The 24961-nt window shown below is 46.3% G+C and overlaps 1 protein-coding gene across 1 annotated transcript in view; it reads right to left on the bottom strand.

Moving 5' to 3' along the window:
- The window catches only part of cdan1 (codanin 1), a 157231-nt gene extending 132281 nt beyond the window's left edge, over positions 1-24950 (bottom strand). Inside the window, 9 exon segments of the mRNA XM_069915504.1 lie at positions 7351-7575; positions 21182-21277; positions 21946-22078; positions 22212-22256; positions 22259-22522; positions 22525-22591; positions 22594-22658; positions 22661-22874; positions 24900-24950. Of these exon segments, the coding sequence (XP_069771605.1) occupies positions 7351-7575; positions 21182-21277; positions 21946-22078; positions 22212-22256; positions 22259-22522; positions 22525-22591; positions 22594-22658; positions 22661-22874; positions 24900-24950 (1160 nt within the window).
- Positions 24951-24961: the final 11 nt, after the last annotated feature.

The following is a 24961-nucleotide window of genomic DNA, read 5'->3' as shown; positions in this document are numbered from 1 at the left end:
AGACAACGTCATGGCAGACGCGCTCTCACGACCGACAATCAACACCCTTGCCCCCGGCCTCGACTACACCCAGATGGCACAAACGCAGAATGAGGACACAGAGATACAGGCCCTCCGGACTGCCATTTCCGGCCTGGAACTCCAGGACATTCAGTGGCCCAAGAGCCCGGACGCGCTGCTCTGCAACATTTCCACCAGCTCACCGAGAGCCTTCAACTTGATCCACGATTTAGCTCATCCCTCGATGAAGACATCGGTGCGTATGGTGGCAGAGCAATTCGTATGGCATGGGCCAAGATGGCGAGGAGCTGCACCAAGTGCCAAGCCTCAAAGGTCTACCGGCATACACAGGCCCCAATCCAGCAGTTCGACCCAACAGTGCAGAGGTTCCACCACATCCATGTCGACATCATAGGCCCCCTGCCAGGGAGGCGCGCTACCTGCTCAAAGTGATCGACCAGACCACGAGATGGCCGGAAGCCATTCCCATCAGAGAGGCCTCTGCAGAGACATGCACTAGGACTTTAGTCAGCCACTGGACTGCCAGATTCAGAGTCCCGGCTGACATCACGAGCGACAGAGGCGCCCAGTTCACCTCCGCACTCTGGTTGCAACTGGCAAGCCTTCTGGTGTTTAAACTCCACCACACCACAGCCTACCACCCACAGGCAAATGGTCTGGTGGAGATTCCATCGCCACCTGAAACCAGCTCTCATGGCTCGCCTCATAGGCCCCAGTTGGGTGGATGAGCTGCCCTGGGTCCTACTCGGCATCAGAACAGCACCCAAGGAGGACCTCAGGCATCTTCTTCAGAGTTCGTGTATGGTGCGCCACTCTCATTGCCTGGGGATTTTTTTCAGCCTGGATCCCAGTGCCGCATCTGAGCACACAAACCTTTTGGCTGACCTCTGTAACAAACACTCCTCGCTGGCCCCCCCCCCCGCCACTCACGCATCACGGCGCCCATTCGACCCATCTTCCCAAGGAGCTGGATTTGTGTTTGTTCAGCGCTGACCCCGCACGGCACTGTTGCAGTGCCCGTATGAGGGCCCGTACAAGGTCCTCCAGCGGTCTGGCAAGACTTTTACTTTGGACATGGGGGGGGGGGGAAGTAAATTTTTAACAGTAGACCGCCTTAACGTGGCACACGGCAATGCCCAAACGCTGGGGCCGCCCACCCAAGCGGCAGGACATGTAGCCGGTTCTGGTGGGGGGGGGGGGGGAACCGGCCCTGTTTGTAACGCCATGTGGTGGGGCAGCCATGAGAAGATGGCACCGTCGGGTGTTTCCTCCTGCCTTGTGCTTCCTCCTGCCTTGTGTTTCCACCCCAGCGTGCGCCCGGGGCAGCAGTTATGACGTCAACACGCACGTGGTGACCGAGCTCATGCTGCCCTTAAAGGGGCACGCACTAGATTTGAATTAAACAGTCATTAACGAAATCCAATGTGGTGGCTTTGTGTTTCTTAGCTGTAGCTCACGCTACAATTCCAAAAATCCAGACATTTTTCTTTTAAATAATATAAGAAGTAAAGAACTAGGTCTCAAATTGGATAGAGCCCAAAAAAGATTCATTATGATAGCCCTAGCAGTAGCAAAAAAAATGTATAATGACAACCTGGAAAATGGAAGAGAGCCTGAAAATACAACAATGATACATGGAAATAAATAAGTATATTCCAATTGAAAAAATTACGTACAATTTAAAAGACAAAAATGCATTGTTCGAACAAATTTGGGAATCATATATGAAATATGACTGAAAAGGCCGGCCTTGGACCTCCACCTCCATCTCCTGATCAGATTTAATGTTTTTGTTTTGTGTGAAGATGTTGTTTTCTTGTATTTTATATGTTTAATATTTATTGGTTTTGGAGGGGGGTGGGAAGGGAGGGAGGGGGGGAGAAAAGAGGGAAAATGTCACTGTGTATATTTAATGAGAAACATTTGTACATATTTTTGTTGATATGATTCATAGTGCGATAAATAAAAAGTTACAAAAAGAGACAGGCAGAATTTCTTATAAACCAAAAGAAATGAGCAAAATATTTGGGGAGTTTTATATGCAATTATATAAATCTGACTTCAATAAAATGGAGAAATTCTTGTCTAATTTGGAATTTATCAAATTTAGAGCTCAAGGAACAGGAATGATTAGATACTCCCTTCCCCAAGAAAGAAACAATAAAAGCATTGAGCTCACTGCAAACTAATAGATCTCCAGGGAAGGACAGTTTCCTTTCAAAATTTTACATAGAATTCAAGGACTTGTTCATACCCACGTTCATGGATGTGGTGGAACAGGCAGCTGGGACTCGTACTCTCCTGGAGTCTTTTTCATCTGCAATATTTACGGTAATTCCTAAAAAAAGGACAAGGATCTACTAAAGCTGTCATCCTATTGACCATTCTCACTTTTGAACACTGATTATAAAATAATAGCCAAAGTTCTGGCAAACAGACTGGCTTGGTATTTATCAAATTTAATAAATTCAGATCAGGTGGGGTTCATGCAGAAAAGGCAATTGGCCTACAGTATAAGTAGGCTGCTTAATATATTTCTCTTGGCACAGTCAATGGCGGACCCAAGTATAGCTGTACCACTGGACACAGAAAAATCTTTTGATAGACTGGAGTGGGATTTCTTGGTGAAAGTACTGGCAAAATTTAGGTTGGAACAATCATTCATAAATTGGGTCAAGGTGTTATACCATAAACCATGGCCAAAATTGTCACTAACGGGGAAATATCTCCAGCCTTCCTACTGACCAGACAAGGTTGTTCACTATCTCCAGCTCTATTCATATTGGCTATTGAACTGTTAGTGGAAGCCATTCACCAAAGGATTTAGAGTGGGCCAGGAAGAACACAAAACTAACTTTATTTGCGGATGAAGTGTTGATATATTTGACAGAACCAGTAGGGTCATTGACCAGGTTACAGACAATACTGGAGGACTATGGTAAAATCTTGGGTCACAAAATCAATTATGATAAGAGTGAAATAATGCCACTAACAAAAGGGGATTATGAGGAATATCAACGAGAGAGTAAGTTTAAGTGGTGACAAAACGGGATTAAGTATATGGGGATAAAGGTGGACAAGAACCTGCAAAATTTAAATAAACTGAATTATCTCCCCCTGCTTAGGAAGATTGAGGGGGGGGGGGCCTACACAGATAGACAAACCTGCCCATAATGTTGATAGGCAGGGTTAACAGCATTAAAATGAACGTGATGCCAAGCCTTTAATACCTTTTTCGATCTTTGCCCATGGCATTGCCCCAGAGTTTCCTCAAGTCACTAAACAGATGTGTCAGACAGTTCCTTTAGAGGAATAAGGTAGCTAGAGTCTCCATGGAGAAAATGACTTGGGATTATAGTCTGGGAGGAATGAGGCTCCCGGACTTCAAAAAGCTACCATTAGGTGGCCTCATTCTTCAAGGGGGATGGTTTACCCTCCTGAACACACACGGTAGGGGAGAAGATAGCAAAAGAAATTATATACAAATGGAATATTAAATCAGTTATCCAAAAAATAGACAACCTTTTACAAAAGCATATAATTCAAACATGGCAAAAAATAAACCAGATTATTGGGTCAAAATTAGGGTTCCAAAACACCCTTAACCTGGAATAAATTAATTCCTATGACAATGGGTAACAAGATCCTGGACTCCTGGTGCCAGAAAGGGACCGTCTTGAGAAGGGGCAGCTTATGTCATTTGAGCAATTAAAAGCAAATTTGATACATCAAATATGACCTTCTTCTGCTACCTTTTGTTTTGAACATTTTATTTAAGATTATTTAAACCACATCTATGTACAGGTATATATTCAATAAAACTAAAAGAAAATAAGTACAAATATGGTATATATAAAAACCCCCCACATCCCTCCCACCCCCTCACCCCTAAAGTATCAAGGAAAGAAAGGAAGAAAAAGAAAAAAATTAGGAGAATGTCAAAAAGAAATACAAGTTTCAATTTAAATAATAATGGAACTGAGGGTTACTAACAGGATGGGCTTTCAGAGAGTCCTTTAAATTTTCAAAACAACATATTGTAAATATGGGGTCCATATTTTCAAAAAAATATTTATTATGTAGATTATGTTTTTTCCCAAGAAAACAATTCAGCATGCCATCTCTCCAAAACTAAGTCCATATCTGATTTCCAAGTAATGGCCATGCACTTACTAGAAACAGCTAAAGCTAATCATAAAAATTCAATTTGATACATAGTTTATCTTAACTCTTCTGCTATCTTCAATTAAGATTATCCTTTTTGAGGGATAAATTAATCCCATCTATGGTCCTGCCATTGTATAGTGATACTGAGGCTCTAATTTAAAAGGGCATCACTCATAAATTCATCTCTGCTATGCATCTCTTGTTACAAAATGAGGGCCCAAAACCGGGTCTCCATAAATCGAGGCAAAGATGGGAGTCAGACTTAGGAACAACAATTCATGAACGATGCTGGTCCGATTTATATTGGGACAGTATGGCGGCAGTTACTAATGCTAGCTATAGGCTGGTGCAAAACAATTTATTGCACCAGCTGCATCTTACGCCGCAAAAATTACATAAGGTAAAAACCAAAAATCCCGGAATCGTGTTTTCGATGTGGCATAGAGACAGGACCCTTTGAGCATTCAACCTGACTATGCAACGAGGTGAGACCCTTTTGGGTAGAGTTGGGAGACATTTTGGAAAAATTTACAGGGGTGGAATATCCACTGGATCAGTGCTGTTCCTGTTGGGGATATTATGGACATGACTCCGAGGTTGTCCAAACACCAAATTCAATTTGTAAAAGTTGTCTTGGCGGTGGTGAGGAAACACGTAACAGTTACCTGGAAATCTGACTCCCAGCTAAGCACAGTACAATGGAACATGGAGATGCGGAGCTGTCTTCCCCTATAGAAAATTACTTGCAACTTAAGAGGGAGATACGACGCGTTCGTTAAAGTGTGGCAGCCATACTTGGGATATATTGAAGTGCAAGTGTGATTAACCTTCCTGAGGCCTTTCTCAAAAGGAAATAGTGGACAATAGGCTCACACAAGTCCTAAAATGCTGAGAATGAGGAGATAATTTGGAAGCCTGGCTGGCACCATGCCCCCTTTTTTTTCATGCGCTTGTACTGTTACTTTTAGTCATTGATATATTTGTCTTTGTTGATGTTGGAGTGGGTGGGAGGGTGAAGGATAAGGGAGGGAGAAAAAAAGAGGAGACTCGATAAAGAATAATCTGTAAAAAGGGGAAGATTGATCCCCTATAATGCTTGTAAAGTATGAGTCTATAAAATTTTTTTTTTAATGAAAAAAAGGGTAGGCCATACATGGCATTACATATAAGTTTATAAATACAGGTCAAGTACCCAACGTCCAAAGTTCCGAAAACCGAAAAGATCCAAAAATTTAACTTTTTTTTTAGCACCAACATGATGTCACAAATGGAAAAAAAAATTCAATACCTGACTTGCCCATGTGGGGCTCTGAAACTCTGTTGGCACCGGTTTGATTATAATAACAGCTAAAAAAGGACAAAATCTTTGCTTTGGACAGGAAAGATGCCAAACAGAGCTGGGTCCAAGGGTACAATCCAACTCAATATACTTGATAAAGATAGAAATGTTCATAGAGAAATCTACTTTTTGGAACTACAGGTCAATTATTGCTGAGGCACAACATGACTAATATATCATTACAGAAAGAGGCTAACCAATTGCGCAGTACCTGTAGAGGGGTCTTTAATAAAATCTGCTGCAGACTTGGGACACTTAAGTGCAGTATTGCCCACATCAAAGTCACCCTCTTGGACTCCCAGGCAGGAGCTTGGACCTCGGGCTCCCAAGCTGGAGCGGAGACTGTAGCTGGGGACCAGTAGCAGTGGTAGGGAGGTGTCGGGGACCAGCAGCAGAGATCAAGTTTTTTTTGGTACATATTAAATATTATTTCTGATTGTGCATATGAGCTGATACAAGTATTCTGCTGATGCTACTGTTCTGTTTTTGAGTTTTGTTCTAAAAACCGAACAACATCTGGTCTCAAGCATTTCAGATACAGGGTACTGTGCTGTATCTTCAAGGAAACCAAGCTTTTAGTGTTGAATTCTTCCTAATCAAGTACAGTATTAAAATGTTTTGCATTTTCTTTTCGTTATCCTTCCAACCATTCACTTCAATATTTTTTTTATTAGGCTTGATTTTAACCCAATTGTTACGGGAGTAGTAAACTGTCATTTCACAATACTTATATCAGTTGTGTTACGGAGTCCAGAGGACCCCAAAAACCAGCAGCAATAGATATGCATCACAATACAGGGTTACTTAAATAAAAGTTGTTTTTAATTTTATTTGAACAAGAAACAGAATTAAACCTACCTAACTACTCAATCCCCCCCCCTAATACTAAGCGCATGTGTGTAATGTAAGGTGCAATTCATTGTAAAAAGATGATCGTTTATTCGAAAAGGTCTATTATTCATTTACTATCAAGTCCCCTTGCAAAAGTGAAAAAGCCTGAACCAACTTTAGACCCATCACAGTACACAAAAAAATGCTGGAGAAACTCAGCAGGCCATGATGGCATCAATATTGACTTCTCCAAGTTTCGGTCACCCTTCCACCCATTTTCTTGCTTTCTCTCATCCCTGACTACCTTCCTCCAGCTCTCCAGCCATTTCCCTTTCTATCTCTCATCAGTGAGTATCTTCCTCAGGCCTCTGTCCCTATCACTCCTCAGCTTTGCTTTCTTCCCCCTCCCACATATATCCAGCTATAACTTGCTAACCTGTGCTCCTTCCCCTTCTCTTCTGCCCTACTCCACCCCCCACCATCTTATTCAGGCATCTGCCTGATTTTTTAACATACCTGAAGAAGGGTTCAGGCCCTAAACACTGTTTGCCTATCGTTTTCCATGGATGCTGCGTGTCCTGCTGAGTTTCTCCAGCACATTTGTATATTGTGACTGAATTCAACAGTTTGGTTGTGATATTTAATTATTAATGTGGCTTGGACATTTAAAGTCCCACTCAGATTTCTCATACAAATGACAAACTGAGAAGCTTCTAGTACCAGAGCGCCAAAACTTCAGTTATGGGTTCCATACAACTACAATGAATATTGAAAATAACTCATCTATGGAATACATTAGTACTGCTTTAAAAACACTGAAGTTAGTAGCAGTTGGCAATTATCAAAATCCAAGCCAGGGACTAGATTGAAATAATAGACTTCCACCTCTGTACCATACCACACAGCCCAAAAATTGAAAGGTGAAACAAGAAAATACAAATATGTTACATAACAAAGAAAATTTCTCCGAGAGGTTTAGTGGCGTTTAATACCTTTCAATTTTCAACATCTCCCGCTCTTCCTTCAAGTTGCCAAGAGACACAATTGGGTCAAATCCCTCACGTTCAATTCGAAATGTTTCAGAAGTAACTCCCATGAAATTTGTAGAGGCCAATGGTTGACTCAAAGGAGTGGAAGTGAAACACTTCTTCGGTCTGGACTGCAACCGCTCTACGCTGACTGGTGTAGGATTAATTCTTCTGGATGGTTTTGCTTTACTGAAACAAATGTAATGCAAATGATTACTGACCCCACAAATAATACATTATAGAACATAAAGTCAGAAATATAACTAATGCATTTACCTTATTTCACACCTACTTTTTTTTAAAATACAGCCAATAAAATGCTTCTTGAAATCTAGATATGGTTGTAATGAAGGAAATGTGACAACTAATTTGTAGCAAGCATAATGAACAATTGAAGGTTTCATTGTCATTCCTGTTAATACCTTAAACAGTTCAATCAGATCAACCCATGAGTGGATAGTCTACGTACAAGAAAATCACTATCTCTAAATTTTTTATTTATTTGACCACCACAGCCAACCCGACCTTTATAAATTTTAATACAGTCGGAAAGAAAGTGCCAGGTGATGAGTTAAATAAAAGAGAACCATGTATACAAATTTCATGGGATAGCAGGTCAATACCAAGTATAACTAACTTCAATACAATCCCTTGTAGAGCTTTGATTTACACTGAGAATTCCAAAGATTCGCCACCTTCTGTGAGAAGAAATTCTTAAGCACCTCAGATATATATAATCACCCTCTAATCTTGTAACTACCATCTAAATAATTCTCCTTATTTGAGACTTTCATCCTCTTCAGGAACTTTATGTTTCAAAAATTCATCCTTTATTCTTCTAAACTCCACACAATAGGAAGGATGCAATTAGAGAGGCCAGAAGAGTCACCAGGATATGGCTTGGATTGGAGCATTTCCATTCTAAAGAGACGAGAAAGCCAGGGTTTGTTTTCACTGGAACAGAAGAGGCTAAAGGGTTACCTCATAGAGATTTATCAAATACAAGGGTGATAGATAGTATAGTGGAGTTGTCAAAGACCAGAGTGCATTAATTTAAACTGCTATTCTCTATTTTATTTTGGCCAAGCCCTACTTAGGATGCTGCTCAAAGTTTATGAGCCCCCTTCCCTGAGAGGCAGTCATTTAGTTGGTTTCTTCCGAACTTCTCTCCTACTGACTACATAAAAACAAAAACTATTTTATGATTTTAATTTGTTGCCCCCCCCCATTTAAATGTTCTGTATCCCCCATTGAGAATGGCTGGTCTGAAGTGAGAGATTGAAGGTTTCGAGAGGATCTAAAGATTAAGTTGTGGTGCTACCACTATTGTGCGCAGATATATATGGGTGCTGCATGGGCTGGCCCACCCCCTGAACCTGTGACTCCTCCCTCCCAGATAACCCCATAAAGGCTGTCACACCCAAACCCCATCCCCCCCAATACCTGCCTTGGAACCGGGCCAGCAACATGGCAAGCTGTGCTGACACTTTAAGGTGATTATAGCCAATTAATCATGATTTTGTCTGATTGTGGTTGATTGGTAGTACAATTTAATCACCTTAATTTTAGATCATGGACAAGGTAGTACAGGCAGATAGATGAGACACTGACCCCAAGGACCCGGAGGCCTTGACTAAATTCAACCAGTGGGTGCACTATCTCAACGCTTTCATGAGGTGCAACGACGTGCGGACCAAAGAAGACAAGAGGTAAGTGCTCTTTGCTTAGGCCAGCCACTAGGTTTTCCAAGCAATAAGAAACTTTGCTACTTTGAATCGATGGAGTTCTTGCAGAAGCAGGCCCCGAAAAACATCATATACACACTATTCCTTCTGGGCAGCTGGGTGAGTCGAAAACAAGCGCTGGGTGAGTCGATCGATTGAATACATGTGGGCACTGTGGCAGTTGGGTGGAGCTTGCAACCGCTGAGAAGTCACTGCTATTGCCCAGCTCGAAGGCCTAATACGAGGCCGGGTTAAGCTCTGGCTACATCAGACAGAAGCTACTAGAAAAGGACAATCGGAGCCTGCAGGAAGTAGTGGACCTGGCGAAATCACTGAAGACTGCACAGCAAAGCGCCAAAGCATTCCACTCAGGTAATGTGGCCATGGGGGTCACGGGCAGCACCATCTTGGGACACAAGGTCCCATGTCAGTACAAATAGCACCAGATGTGCTATTTCTATGGGCACAGGAAGCACCACCGTAAGAGCTACCCAGCCCGAAGTGCCACGTGCTCTGCTTGCGGGAAGAAAGGGCACTAGCAAAAGTGTGTAGGTCCCAAACTTCCCCCAGCAGCGCCGAGTGTGGCCGACAGCCTTCTTGGACCACCCAACTTCCACCTTCTCCTCAGTCGTCACTTCCAGTGGTGGATTAATAGGGCCCTGGGGATGACAAGCCAGGGCAGCACCACTTCCGGCTCCACTGGACACCACGTGCATGGCAAGGAAGCAGCTATCTTGGTGAGCGTCCCCAAACCAACACAGCAGCAACTTGGACAGCGACCACATGATCACCTCCATCATCCTCGATTAAGACAGCCTGCACCAACTGGCCAAAGCCATGATGAATGCAGAGGAAAACAGCCACCCTACGAACTGTTTATTTGACACTGAAAGCACCGAGAGCTTCATCCACCCAGGTACCGTACACCAACATTCCCTCGTAGTGACCCCAACGTAATCTAAAGTCTCCCTGGCCTCCCAATCCCAATTGGTCGAGTTCAGCAGCTGTTGCATTGTGACACTGACAGTGCAAGGCACCGAGTACAGGAATTTTAAACTTCTGATCATGCCACACCTCTGTGCACTGGTCATACTGGGACTAGATTTCCAGTGCCAGTCACAGAGTGTCCGCATGCAGTTCAGCACCCCCCCCCCCCCACCCACCCCTCACAGTCTGCAACACCAATCGGCCAACCCCCACCCTCCCCAAACACAATCTGCGACCTCTCTACCCTCTGGGACCCCACCCCCACCCCGACTGCAAGCTGGAAGCCACTAGGAGCAGATTGTACAGCCCCAGGGTCAGAGCCTTCATTAAAACGGAGGTCAAACAAATCTAAGCTGAAGGAGTCATAGAACTCAGCACCAGCCCACAGAGCCCAAGTAGTGGTGGTAAAGAGCAGTTAAAAACAATGCTTGGTCATTGACTACAGTCAGATCATAAACCGCTTCACCCTACTAGATGCCTATCCACTCCTCCAAATCACTAACATGTTCAAGGAGATCGCCCAGTTCCGGGTTTTCTCGACCATCAACCTCAAGTCGGCTTATCACCAACTACCAATTCGGCCAAAAGACAGCCTTTACACTGCCTTCGAGATGAATGGCCGCCTCTACCACTTCCTCCATGTCCCTTTCAGGGTCACCAACTGGGTCTCAGTCTTCCAGAGGGTGGTGTACTGCATAGTCAATAACTATGGACTCAAGGCCACATTCCCCTCCCTGGAAAAATGTGACCATCTGCAGCCATGATCAGCAGGACCATGACACCAACCTCCACAAGTTTCTCAAGGCGGCCAAAAGCCTCAATCTGATCTATAAACAAAAGAAGTGTGTCTTTAGCACTTCAAGGCTGGCTATCCTGGGTTGCGTAGTGGAGAATGGCATCATTGGACCAGACCGCTTGCACTCCCTGTTGGAACTCCCATTATCCAAGACCCTCAAGGCCCTGAAAAGGTGTTTGGGCATCTTCTCCTGCTATGGCCAGTGTGTCCCCAATTACTTGGACAAAGCCCGCCCCCTGATAAAATCGGCAAAAGCCCAAACAGCGTTCACACACATCAAGGGTGACATCACCAAGGCGACGATCCATACTGTAGATTAATCATCCCCTTCCAAGTGGAGGGTAATGTGTCCGACTTCGCTCTGGCTGCCACGCTCAACCAGGCAGGCAGGCAGGCCTGTGGCATTCTTTTTCAGAACCCTCAGGGCCACAAGCTCCAACAGTCAGCCGTCAAGAAAGAGGCCCAAGCCATAGTGGAATCTGTGCGCTAATGGAGGCACTACCTGGCCAGAAAACCATTCACCCTACTGAATGACCAACATGCAGTCACTTTTATGTTTAACAAACAGTGGGAGAAAAAATTAAGAACGACAAGATCCTGAGATGGAGAATTGAACTGTCCACCTACAACTATGAGACCTTGTATCGGCCCAGGAAGCTCAACGAGCCTCCCGATGTCCTGTCGCAGGGGACATGCGCCAACGCGCAGCTGGATCGTCTTCAAGTCCTCCACAACCTCTGCCACTCTGGAATCACCAGGCTCTACCACTTTGTTAGAGCCTGCAACCTCCCCTACTCGGTCGAAGACATCAGGGAGAAACTGCCCAGTCTGTGCCGAGTAAACCCCAGTTCTATCGGCCAAACAAAACCCACCTTGTCAAGGCCACCCGGTCCTTTGGGCAGCTGAACATGGACTTTAAGAGACCCCTCCATTTACTAACAGGAAAATGTACTTCCTGAAATCATGGACAAATATTCCCCTTTGCCATCCCCTGCCCGGATATGGCCACAGCCAACATCATAAAGGTGCCATGCAGCATCTTCACTTGGTTCAGATACCCCTGCTATATCCATAGTGACCGGGGTCCTTCTTTATGAGCGAGGAACTGCACCAGTACTTGTTGGCCCAGGGCATAGCCATGAGCAGTACCACAGGCTATAACCCCGAGGGAACGGACAGGTCGAGAGGGAAAATGCCACCATTTGGAGGGTGGTTTTCTTAGCTCTTAAATCAAGAGGACTGCCAACCTCCCGGTGGCAAGGCGCCCTCCCCAACTCGCTCCATGCCACCAGGTCCCTTCTCTGTGTGGCCACGAATGTAAAACCATATGCTCTTTACCTTCCCCAGGAAGTCGGCATCTGAAACTACAGTACCATCCTGGCTGACAAACCCTGGGCCAGTGTTGTTCCAAAGGCACATCAGACACCACAAAACTGACCCTCTGGTCGAGAAGGTCCACCTCCTCCACGCCAACCCCCAATATGCCTACATGGAGTATCAGGATGGTCAACAGGACAGTCTCCATCCAAGACCTGGTCATGCAGGAGACACCCCCAATCTCCTCCCCTGGTAATCCTGACCAACCAGCCCCACCTAATTTCATGCCCCAAACTCAAAGCAACTCAAACAGCACCACTGTACCAACACTGCCTCAGCCACCGCCTGTTGCTCAAGACACTGCCAGGGAAAGGACAGCTGTGCCACAGCAGACCTTGCGATGGTTCCAGCAACAGACGAGACCATCAGACAAGCTGAACCTGTAAAGGACTTTGGTCCTGCAATGAACACTAAAACCACACCAGCCGCTGGACTTTGTTTAAAAACGAGGGATGAATGTGGTGCTACCACTATTGTGTATAGATGTATATATGTGCTGTATGGGCTGGCCCTCCCCAAACCTGTCTCTCCAAGATATCCCCATAAAGGCCCTCCCCAAACCTATCTCTCCAAGATATCCCCATAAAGGCTGTTACACCCACATCTGCCTTGGAACCAGGCCAGCAACATGCAAGCTGTGTGTGTGTGTGTGTGTGTGTGTGTGTGTGTGTGTGTGTGTGTGTGTGTGTGTGTGTGTGTGTGTGTGTGTGTGTAAGGTGATTAAAGCCTATTAATCATGACTCTGTCTGATTGTGGTTGATTGGTAGTACATAAGTTTTCCACAAAAAGGGTGGTTGGAGACTGGAATGTGCTGCCTGAAGAGGTGGAGACAGACAAAAGATACACTAGCATTGAAGGTCATCCAACAGAGATACACACGGCTAATTCCTGAAATGAGAGAGTTGTCTTATCAGAAATTGCTGAAGAAGTTCGTAGAATTGCACAGAAATAGGTCTTTCTCAACTACGGATATGGGGAGAGAGAAATTAGTTCAATCTAGCTTCCTGTGAGATGTTGCACATTGGGGAGTCAATTGTAAGGGGAACATTTACACTTAATGGCACAACTCTTAAAAAGCATTGATGCACCAGAGATCTGGGGTATCAGGGCCAAAATTCCTTCAATGTGGCCACACAAGTGGAGAGGGCAGTAAAGAAGGATGTTACAGCTATATAAAACTTACAGGCACAATATGGAGGCTTTGGAAAGGGTACAGAAGAAATTTACCAGGATGTTGCTTGTATTAAAGTGCATGAGCGATAAAGACAGGTCAGACAAACTTAGATTGTTTTCTCTGGAGCATCAGAGGATGAGGAACAACCTAATCAAAGTTTATAGAATTATGAAAAGCACTGATAGGTTGACATTGAGAATCCTCTTCCCAGGGTAAAAATTGTCACCTATTAGAAAACATACACTTAAGAGAGGAAAATTTAAAGGAGATGTGCAACATTTTTATTTTACACAGTAAGTGGTAGGTGCCTGGAATGGGCTGCCAGGAGTAGTGGTGGAAGCAGATACAATACTAGTATTTAAGAGGCTTCCAGACGAGACACACATATGCAGGAATAGAGGGACATTGTGTCACATGAAGGCAGCAGAGCTTCATGTTCAGTGGAGGAATAAAGGGCCCTTTTCTGTCTGTGGTGGAGCTTGCATTCTTTGTGTAACCATACAAGATTCATCCAGGTACTCCAGTTTCTTCCCACATTTCCAAAGGCATATGATTTGGTAGGTTAATTAACTGCTATAAATTGTCCCCTGTATGTGGGTCAGTGGTAGACTGTGGGGAGAAAGCTGTAAATGGGCCCTGGATGATTAGAGCACAAGAAGTAGGAAGTAGGCCATTCGAGTCTGCCCCGTCATTGCATCATGGCTGATTTTGTTATGTTTAAGGACTCTCCCCTACCATTGTAAATCAAATACAGCCACAACATCAGTGCAGGCTAACTCAATTATTTACTAATTACATACTACAAGCATTACTATGAAGCGTTCTGTATAAATCAGTTCTCCATGTCATCACGTTCACGTAATAGTGTCAAATCCAAAACTCTTCCCCCTCCCCCACCCAGTACGCATAATCTTTGAAACGTTCAGGTGGGTGTGTGGTTTGTTTGGATCTACAGAGATGGATAGTATCAGTCAGGGTACTTTGTTGTTGTAAAGGAGCTTTAGGCATGATCTATTCTGGTTCATTGGTCAGGATATAAATGGACGGTGGAGTAGATGATCTTGGCGGTCTTTCCGCAGTTGGGATGCAAAGATTCAGTGGGCTGCTCGCCTGGTCTCTGGCTTCAGGTGCCCTTCTGAATGGTATCTCTTCGATCGGTGGTCTAGGCCCTTCTCCATGCACCTCAATGGATGGTGGAGATGCTTCTACTGGTTGCTGGGTCGGCCTTTCCGGCTTTGGGTATCATTGCATAGTCTACTGGTCTTAGTTGATCGATGTGTCTTTTCTATATCATGTCCCACACTAGGATGGGATACGAGTAAGGGCTGAGTTTTTTCAGGATTACTCCCCGCACCCATGGAGCTTTGTGGATACGGTAGTCTTGCACCAACACTGATTCCCCCACTTCAATCGATCTTGGGTCTCTTTTAGCGGAAGCTGTCTGTTGCAGTCCGAGGCTGAAATTTGGACAGTCTGGTCCTTAGATTTTTCCCGAACTTCAGCTCTGTCAGTGTTCTTTTGGTGGTTGAGTGTGGTATGTTCCAGTAACTCAGCAGGAAATTGCGATTTTAAGGGACAATGACAAGTCTGAATTTTGTCTCATTTTCATGGCTTTCTTGAAAGTTTGAACCGTTCTGCTTCTCCGCTGGGACTGGAATGAAATGGTGCAGACAGTAATGTGGCGCATGTTATTGTTGCACATGAAACTTTAAATTCTGCTGATACCAATTGAGGGCCGTTGTCAGAGTCGAGTTCAATGTAATCCATATGTTGCGAAAAGTCAGTTTTTCCATGGTCTGACCTGCAGTCATTTTTTCCATGCAGATTACAATTGGCCATTTCGAGTGGGCGCCGACTACTATCAGGAAATTCTTTCCCATGAATAACCCTGCAAAGTCCATGTGGATCCGATGCCATGGTTGTGATGGCCATTTCCATGGGTTTGTTTCAGCCTGAGGTCCTTTGGGTTCTGCCTCCAGGCATGTACTGCACCTTGAATGTGTGCTCGATATCTTCCCCCATGGAAGGCCACCAGTGGTGCATCCTGGCTAGTGCTTTCATACGCACTATCCCTGGGTGGTTATTGTATAGTTCGGCCAGGACATCTTGCTGCCTCTTGGGAATGATGGTCTGGATTCCCCATGTCATGATAATGAATATGTATGAGATGAAAACCTCACAAAGATAAGCGTATACAGAGCCGTTGTCATACCCACACTCCTGTTCGGCTCCGAATCATGGGTCCTCTACCGGCACCACCTACGGCTCCTAGAACGCTTCCACCAGCGTTGTCTCCGCTCCATCCTCAACATCCATTGGAGCGCTTTCATCCCTAACGTCGAAGTTCTCGAGATGGCAGAGGTCGACAGCATCGAGTCCACGCTGCTGAAGATCCAGCTGCGCTGGATGGGTCACGTCTCCAGAATGGAGGACCATCGCCTTCCCAAGATCGTGTTATATGGCGAGCTCTCCACTGGCCACCGTGACAGAGGTGCACCAAAGAAAAGGTACAAGGACTGCCTAAAGAAATCTCTTGGTGCCTGCCACATTGACCACCGCCAGTGGGCTGATAACGCCTCAAACCGTGCATCTTGGCGCCTCACAGTTTGGCGGGCAGCAACCTCCTTTGAAGAAGACCGCAGAGCCCACCTCACTGACAAAAGGCAAAGGAGGAAAAACCCAACACCCAACCCCAACCAACCAATTTTCCCCTGCAACCGCTGCAACCGTGTCTGCCTGTCCCGCATCGGACTTGTCAGCCACAAACGAGCCTGCAGCTGACGTGGACTTTTACCCCCTCCATAAATCTTCGTCCGCAAAGCCAAGCCAAAGATGAGATGTACCAGAAGTCACATGGTATGAGAGAGAGATAAGAGCACAAGCAGGAGAACAAAGGAAACTGGAGAATAAAGACCCTGAAAAGTTTACCTGATAAAACTTGTGTTTAATGTTTTATTAACTTCACATTTCGGGCCACAAATGTGACATTGGCGACGAGGATGAAAGAAGCTTGAAGAAAATTAAAGACTAAACAAGATTACAGAGGATTACAAAGAACTTCAAGGTGATAACAATTTTCTCTTTGACTCAGTACTTTTGGGGCTGGAATATTTCCTCATGGCTGGGGCAGACGGTGACTTTCTAACACATAGTGGAATTGCTCATTTTGACCCAACGGGTGATGCAAGCACTGTAAGTGTGAAGTGGAAGGCATGGCTGGAAGAATTTGAATCCTATGCTGACAGTCGTGGCTTATTTCTAGATACCGGTACAGTTGAACAAAAAGCGCAGAGAAGGGCGTTACTTCTTTTCACTGCGGGACCTGCAGTTCGGGAAACATTTAAGACACTTTTGAATACTGGAAGGATGAGTACCGGAAAGCGGTAGATGCATTAAATGCACACTATGTAGTGACACCGAATGCTACATTTCAACGCCATTTGTTTCGGAGAACGAGACAAGAAGATGGCCAGACAATTGCTCAATACGTGACAAGACTACGCCAGCTAGCTGTTGGATGCAATTACATGCCAGCTGATTTGGACATCCAATTATTGGATCAAGTCGTACAGCACTGCAGATCAGATAAACTCAGAAGAAGACTACTGGAAAGAGGGACTGAGTTGGAACTCACCGATGCTTTAACCATTGCTGCTGCATTAGAGGCTGTTGAAGGGCAATTTCATACCATGACCCTGAAAGACAACTCAAGCCAGGAAATTAAGAGGCTCTCATATCGCCATAACCAGCCAAGATATACGCCGACACAGGACATGGAGTGTTATAGATGTGGAAACCGAGGTCATTTTGGAAAAGACCCATATTGCCCGGCCAAAGGCAAAGTTTGCAGAAAGTGTGGAGGTAAGGACCACTTTGCAAAGAAGTGCAAAAGCAAGTCCAATGCAGCCCAGAAGAGGAAGAGTACAACTTCCAAAGGCAAAGCCTGGGGGAAAGGAAAGTATCCTGGAAAGAAAGATACCATTCGCCAGATAGACGGTGACGATGATGATACCCAGGAGGGACAGAGTTGTTACCAATTTACGTTGAATGATGTACGTCATGAGAAGGTCCCAGTGATCATTGGTGGAGTGACAGTGCAGGTCATTGTAGACTCAGCAGTGACAGTAATGTGATTGATTGACATTTATGGGAGAAGTTAAAAAGGAAAAAGATCATCTGTACCTCAAAGAAGTGTTCCAAGAAACTGTATCCATACACAGCAACCAAGCCATTGCAGACCATTGGATGTTTTACTGCAACTGTTGAAGCTGGAGATAAGTACACCGAAGCAGAGTTTATGGTCATAGAAGAGAGGGGAGAACCATTGTTGAGTAGAAGCACAGCGCAAGAACTGGCAATACTTCATATTGGAGCTTGTGTCAATTCAATTCAGTCATACGAGGATATGAAGCAAGAATTCCCCGCAGTCTTCCAAGGAGTAGGAAAGCTGAAAGGTCGACAATTGAAGCTAGCGGTAGATGAAACGGTCAAACTCAAGGCACAACCAATGCGCCGAACTCCGTTTGGACTTCGTGGGAAAGTCGAAGCCAAAATTAAAGAATTGATCGAACAAGACATTATTGAACCGGTGGAACATTCGACACAATGGGTCAGTCCCGTCGTGATTGTGCCCAAACCAAAGGGTGACATAAGACTATGTGTTGACATGAGAATGGCCAATGAAGCTATAATTAGAGAACGACACCCTATACCAACAGTGGAGGAAATACTTCAAGAACTAACTACCAGCAAGGTATTCTCAAAAATTGATCTGAAATGGGGCTATCATCAATTAGAGCTGGATCCAGGTTCCCGAGATGTAACAACATTTGTGACTCACGGTGGATTGTATCGTTACAAGAGACTATCATTTGGAATTAATGCAGCTTCGGAGATCTACCAGTATGAAATCCATCGAGTGATTTAAGGCATTCCTGGAGTTACCAACATTTCTGACGACATCATAGTCCATGCACCAACGAAGGAAGAGCATGACAAACGGTTGAGGCGTGTACTATCTAGGTTACAGGAGGCAGGCCTTACCGTGAATGGAAACAAGTGCCAGTTTGGTGTGTCAGAAATGGACTTCATGGGACACAGACTTACACGGGAAGGACTAAACCCTGCAGAGGCCAAGGTGAAAGCTATTGCAGAGGCACGTGCACCTCAGAACGCAACAGAGGTGAGGAGTTTCCTGGGATTGGTCAATTTTTGTACAAAGTTCATTCCTAATTTCGCTACAGTGGCAGAACCACTAAGGAAACTAACCAGGAAAGGTGTACCATTTCATTTTGGATCTGAGCAGAAGAAAGCGTTCACAGCACTGAAGCAAAGCCTGACAGATACAAAAACTCTTGGATATTACGATCCGGCGGCATCAACCAAAGTCATAGCGGATGCCAGCCCGGTTGGTTTAGGAGCCGTGTTGGTCCAGATGCAAGATGGAGGACCAAGAATCATTGCCTATGCCAGCAGATCGTTATCAGATGTGGAAAGAAGATACTCTCAGACAGAGAAAGAAGCACTCGGACTTGTATGGGCCTGTGAGAGGTTCCATGCATATTTATACGGCATTGAATTTGAACTCATCACAGATCATAAGCCATTAGAGGTGATCTATGCACCTAGATCCAAACCATGTGCCAGAATAGAGAGATGGGTACTCAGACTACAACCCTATAAATATAAAGTAATCCACATTGCAGGGAAAACAAACATTGCTGATCCGCTGTCCAGATTGAAGGATGGTGGTCCATAATCCAAGTCAGAATTGGAAACAGAAACAGAGAGCTTTGTACGCTTCGTAGCTATTCAGTCGACACCGAAAGCTGTGACTACAAAGGAAGTCGAGAGAGAATCCGAACGTGATCCAGAACTCATGGGAGTAAGAGAATGCATACAGAGTGGACAATGGGACAAGTGTACTCACATGGCTTACATTCCCATTAGAGATGAACTTTGTTGCATCCGACATTGTGTATTAAGAGGTTGCAGATTGGTGATACCGCAAAGAATGAGACCGAAGATCGTATCCTTAGCGCATGAAGGACACCTAGGTATTGTCGGTACCAAGCAAAACCTCAGGACCAAGGTATGGTGGCCAGGTTGTGATAAAGACGCAGAGAAATTTGTTAAAACTTGTCATGGATGTCAAATCACAAGTAGGAGTAATCCGCCAGAACCGATACGGAGTACGCAACTCCCGACAGGACCATGGGTCGACGTAGCTGTTGATTTTCTTGGACCTTTACCGACTGGTGAATCAATTATGGTAGTGATAGATTACTACAGCAGATACTATGAGTACGTGGTGTTGAAGTCCACAACCACTGAAAAAACAATACAAGCATTAGCAGAGATATTCGCAAGATATGGATTACCTTTACATTATACTCTGACAATGGTCTACAATTCATTTCAGAGACATTTGCGGAATACATGAGGACCACAGGTATCCACCATCATAAAGTAACTCCGAAATGGCCGCAAGCCAACCGAGAAGTAGAGAGACAAAATCAGTCAATTGAAAAAAGATTGAGGATTGCACAGGCTGAAGGACAAAATTGGCGAGAAGCATTGCTATCTTATGTGGCTGTCTATCGAGCAACGCCTCATGCAACCACTGGAAAAAGTCCTGCAGAAGCATTTATCTTACCAATCCAGCTGAAGATTGCTTAACCAATTGCGACCGAACAATGCTGGCCCCTCGGTGTCCACGATATAGAGGGGTAACTGGTTAGATTGATCCTTGTACTTAACGTGTACATTGCACTTTCCAAAAATTTGTATTTCCTCCCCCGTAACAGTTTTTAAGATGGTGTCCGCTTGGAGCATCTTTGCATGCATTAGCATGCACTCCTCATTATTCTGGGGATTAGGGAAAACACTGATCCCATATCTCGTTCCATCCATATAAGTTTGTTGTTAATGTGGACATGGATGTAAAAAAAAAATTTGGCCCTTTGGGGCCCAGACCACGGATGTGGATTTCTTGTATAACATGTTTACTTTCATTTGGTTCCCTCTGATTCATTGGTATCCGTGTTTTCAGTGTCTGGGCTTTTTCCTGTCTCTTGTGCAAATTGTATTCTTCTGGAGCCTGGCTGGTAATCTTTCTTTAGTTTAATCAATGGGTATCTTGCTTTGATGTGCCCCTTCTCATTGTATTTGTGGCATTTGGCTTTATTGAAATAGCAATTATTGGGACTGTGATTCGTCTTCCCACAGTGAAAACATTTTTGGCAAGCAGATTCCCGGCAGGAAGAATCTTGGGACCAAAATTTATTAGTCAAATCTCTCTGGCAGACATCGGCGTTGCTTGCCCCTGTCTTGACGGCAGTAGCAACGTCTAACGCTAGATCAAGTGTCAGATTTCGTGTTGGAATTAGTTTTTCTCGGGTAGTTTGTTCAGCTAAACCCATTACTAATTGATCTCTCAATGTACGGTCTCTAAATTGTCCAAATGCACAGATTATGCAATGCAGCAAAGAAATTTGGGATAGACTCATGTGCTGGTGCTTAGGTTGGTAAAATTTACATCTTTCTGTCATTTCTGGAGGTCAAGGGTTAAGGTGCTGACCGATAGCTTGACAGATTTCAGCATGTTTTAATTGGAGGCATGTGTGGGCTAGTAGCGACCTCCCATTACGATTAAAAACAATGCCCTTTTTTTATTCAATGGAGGATTTTCAGTTATATCATGTACAATGAAATGATTATCAAAAACGTTCTACATACGATTCCCAAGTGTCTTCGTCTTCATTGAATCTGTCGAAGTGAGCTGCAGGAACTGCCGTCGCTATCCTTTGGGATTCCCCCACTTTTCGCTGTCTTCTGAAGTTAAGAGTTGATAATGTGCAATGGTTGAGTGAGTTCTTGCTTCCTCATCGCCACTGTTATGTTTGAGGTCCCCCCATTGTAAAGCAAAGACAGCCACAACATCTGTGCAGGCTAACTCAATTACATACTACAAGCATTACTTGTAAATCAGTTCCCCGTCTCATCACATTCACTTAATGGTGTCATATCCAACAAATTTACTAACTTTTATAACCTCATTCTCCCTATAACCCTTGATTCTTTTCCAGATCAAGTATGTATCTATCTCTGCCTTAAATATTCCCCATGACTTGGCTCCAGAGCAATTCACGGCAACAAATTCCGCAAATTCACTATCTCTGAATAAAAAATTCCTCATCCCTGTTCTAAAGGGATATTTTAATAATCTGAGGCTTCTGGTTCCAGACCCCCACCATAGGAAACATCAAGTCATTGGTGCTGACTTGATGTGGTGAAAGGCCTCTTGCCACATGCATCTCTCCGCGTCTATCAGTCTATGACAAAGATGAGAAGATTCTTTGGAATTCTCCACCTAGAGGTGCAGCCATTGCTTTAATCAGAACAGAAATTACAGATTTCTGGATGTTGAGGGAATAAAGGAATATAGGGATTGTGCAAGGAAATAGTGTAATAGTGAAATGGTGTCTATAAGAAGTTTGTACATTCTCCCTGTGTCTGTGTGGGTATCTTCTGAGTGCTCTGGTTTCCTCCCACCCTTCAAAATGTACGGGGATTGTAGGTCAGTTGGGTGGCACAAGGTCATGGACCGATTAAGCCTGTCACCATGCTGTATGTCTATGTATAAATTTAAAAATAAATGAACTATCTCTTTGGTGAATGATAGAGGAAACTCAAAAAATTCAGATGGCCAACTTTAAACCCTTCATATTAATTGAACTATGAATTTATTCATACTAAAACACATTACCTCCCAAAGCAGATGCACCTACAGGTGGAAATTCCTCCAGGTTATTATGTTCAGCTGAGCAGCAGGTCGAGCAGTGGTGGCGTGTTCCTCCATGTTCATTCTGTTGGTACTCCATGGCACACCATCTTCTTCAGTTGGACACTTTCCCAAGTCCTTGGCTCCTTGATGACCAGGTACAGAGAAATTCTTCTTCTTAGCACGTCGCTGAAACTGGTTTTCAGGGCTTTGGACAATGAAATGCCCAAGATTGGCTCTATGAGTTAAACGTCTCTCTCCATGACACAGTTCTTGTCTGCTGCTGAAGTCAGGCTAACAGGTGAAGCTGCACTGTTCAAGTCACTATTTGACTTTGAGAATATTGAGCAGTTACTAAGTGAAGAGAAGAATTCAATGAAGCACTTGAGTTAAATGAATCATTAGGAGCATCTGGGAATAATTGTGTTTTAATCCTTTTGGAGTCTGTGAATTATTAATCCTTCTCTGGTTGCTTTCATTCCTGTCCTGAGTGCAGCCAGCTAGTTTCACTCCTTTGGCAGAGGACATCTTTGCAGGTGTAGGAGGCCCATTTGGTATCAGTTGGTTTGTCTGTTCTCTTAAAAAATTTAGAAAGAAGGGTACAAAGTCTTTCTGCTGGGCCAAAACCTCGTGACTCAATTCAGCATCCTATTTTTAAAAAAAAAACAGAAGTTGCAGAGAATATTCAGGTATTAATGAAGATTACTTCTGAGAGGAGAGGAAATCTGATTGGGATGCAAGACAACTATGGATACATAGTCAAGAGATGTGCAGGGTAGGAAAGAAGTTTGAGAATAAGGAAAATTGGGTGCATGGATGGTACTAATGGGAGTTTGCACTGTTTCATTCTTGCTTAGGTGGGGAGATGCCAGGTGCCAAGGGTGTTTAGATTTCCTGTTGTTTGGGGGAATGTGAGGTGTTATATCAGAGAGATGCTGATGTGGAATCTGGGACTTTGGGTTCTGTGATGGGCATAGGTTTCTGCAGTTTGCAGGAATCTTCTAAATTACATTAGGATACATGTTGACATCCAGTGGCAGGACAGAAGTGCAGAAAATGTGGGGAGTGGCTGTGACAGATGATGGGAATGGGTGACAGGTCTGGGAGCCGGAAATGAGTGTGGTCAGGGTCTGGAAAAAAAACATAGCTTGAGGCAGTTGGAAGACAGAGTTGGGGTTCAGGATGGGAGACCAGGTAAGGGCATGGTATAGGAGATCAGCGATACTGGTGTTGAGTTCAGAGGGAATGATCTAGAAGGGAGGTCGGAGTTCAGGAGCCGGTATGGGAGACAGATTAAGGCCCAGGTTTGGGGCGGTACTTGAGGAATGGAGATGGAGTGGAGATGCTTTGGTTGGGTTTGTTGGAATGAGATGAGAACAAAGTTGGTCGCGATGTTTGGGAACGATGGGAGGAGGAGGGAGAGGGGGAGGGAGAGGGGGGAGGGGGAGAGGGGAGGGGAGAGAGGGGGGGGGGAGAGAGGGGGGGAGAGAAGTGGGGGAGGGGGAGAGAGGGGGGGAGGGGGAGAGAGGGGGGGGGGAGAGGGAGAGAGGGGGGGGAGAGGGGAGGAGGGGGAGGAGGGGGGAGAGGGGGGAGGGGGGGAGGGGGGGAGGGGGGGGAGGGGGGGGAGGGGAGGAGGGGGGAGGGGGGGAGAGGGGGGGAGGGGGGGGGAGGGGGGGAGGGGGGGGGGAGGGGGGGAGGGGGGGGAGGGGGGGGAGGGGGGAGGGGGGGGAGGGGGGGGGAGGGGGGGGAGGGGGGGGGGGGGGAGGGGGGGGGGGGGGGGGGAGGGGGGGAGGGGGGGAGGGGGGGGAGGGGGGAGGGGGGGAGGGGGGGAGGGGGGGAGGGGGGGAGGGGGGAGGGGGGGAGGGGGGGAGGGGGGGAGGGGGGGAGGGGAGGGGAGGGAGGGGAGGGGGGGGGGGGGGGGGGGAGGGGGGGGGGAGGGGGGGGGAGGGGGGGGAGAGGGGGAGGAGGGGGAGGGGAGGAGGGGGAGAGGGGGAGAGGGGGGAGAGGAGTGGGGGAGGAGGGGGGAGGGGGGGAGGAGGAGAGAGAGGGGGATAGAGAGAGAGAGAGAGAGAGAGAGAGAGAGGACCCTGTGATGCCCGGGTTTGGGGGACGGTGTGGGAGACCGAGGGATGCCAGGGTTGGGGATCGTTGGACCAACGGGGGGGGGGGGGAGAGGCCCGGGAGGGGGGAGGGGGAGGCCCGGGAGGGGGGAGGGGGAGGCCGGGAGGGGGGAGGGGGAGGCCCGGGAGGGGGGAGGCCCGGGAGGGGGGAGGCCCGGGAGGGGGGAGGCCCGGGTGGGGGGAGGGGGGAGGCCCGGGTGGGGGGAGGGGGGAGGCCCGGGTGGGGGGAGGGGGGAGGCCCGGGTGGGGGGAGGGGGAGGCCCGGAGGAGGCCCGGGAGGAGGCCCGTGAGGAGGCCCGTGAGGAGGCCCGGGAGGGGGGGGAGGCCCGGGAGGGGGAGGGGGAGACCCGGGAGGGGGGGGGAGGAGGCCCGGGAGGGGGGGGGAGGAGGGCCCGGGAGGGGGGGGAGGCCCGGGGGGGGGGGGGGGGAGGTCCTCTCCTGTCGCCACTCTCGCGGAAACAGAGCGGACTCCAGTGATTCCCCCGACCGGCCGGCTGCCCGCCAGCTATCGTTACCTTCATATGAGGCCGCTGTCCCCGGAGCAGAGCAGCACCTCAGCCGCCGTCACCTCTCCCTTCAGCAGCAACTCCAAAACCGCCGCCATCGCCGCGCAGG

Source organism: Narcine bancroftii, chromosome 2, assembly GCF_036971445.1.
Source record: "Narcine bancroftii isolate sNarBan1 chromosome 2, sNarBan1.hap1, whole genome shotgun sequence".
NCBI lineage: Eukaryota > Metazoa > Chordata > Chondrichthyes > Torpediniformes > Narcinidae > Narcine > Narcine bancroftii.
Note: the sequence above shows the minus strand (reverse complement) of the source record. Positions and strands in the feature narration are given on the sequence as shown.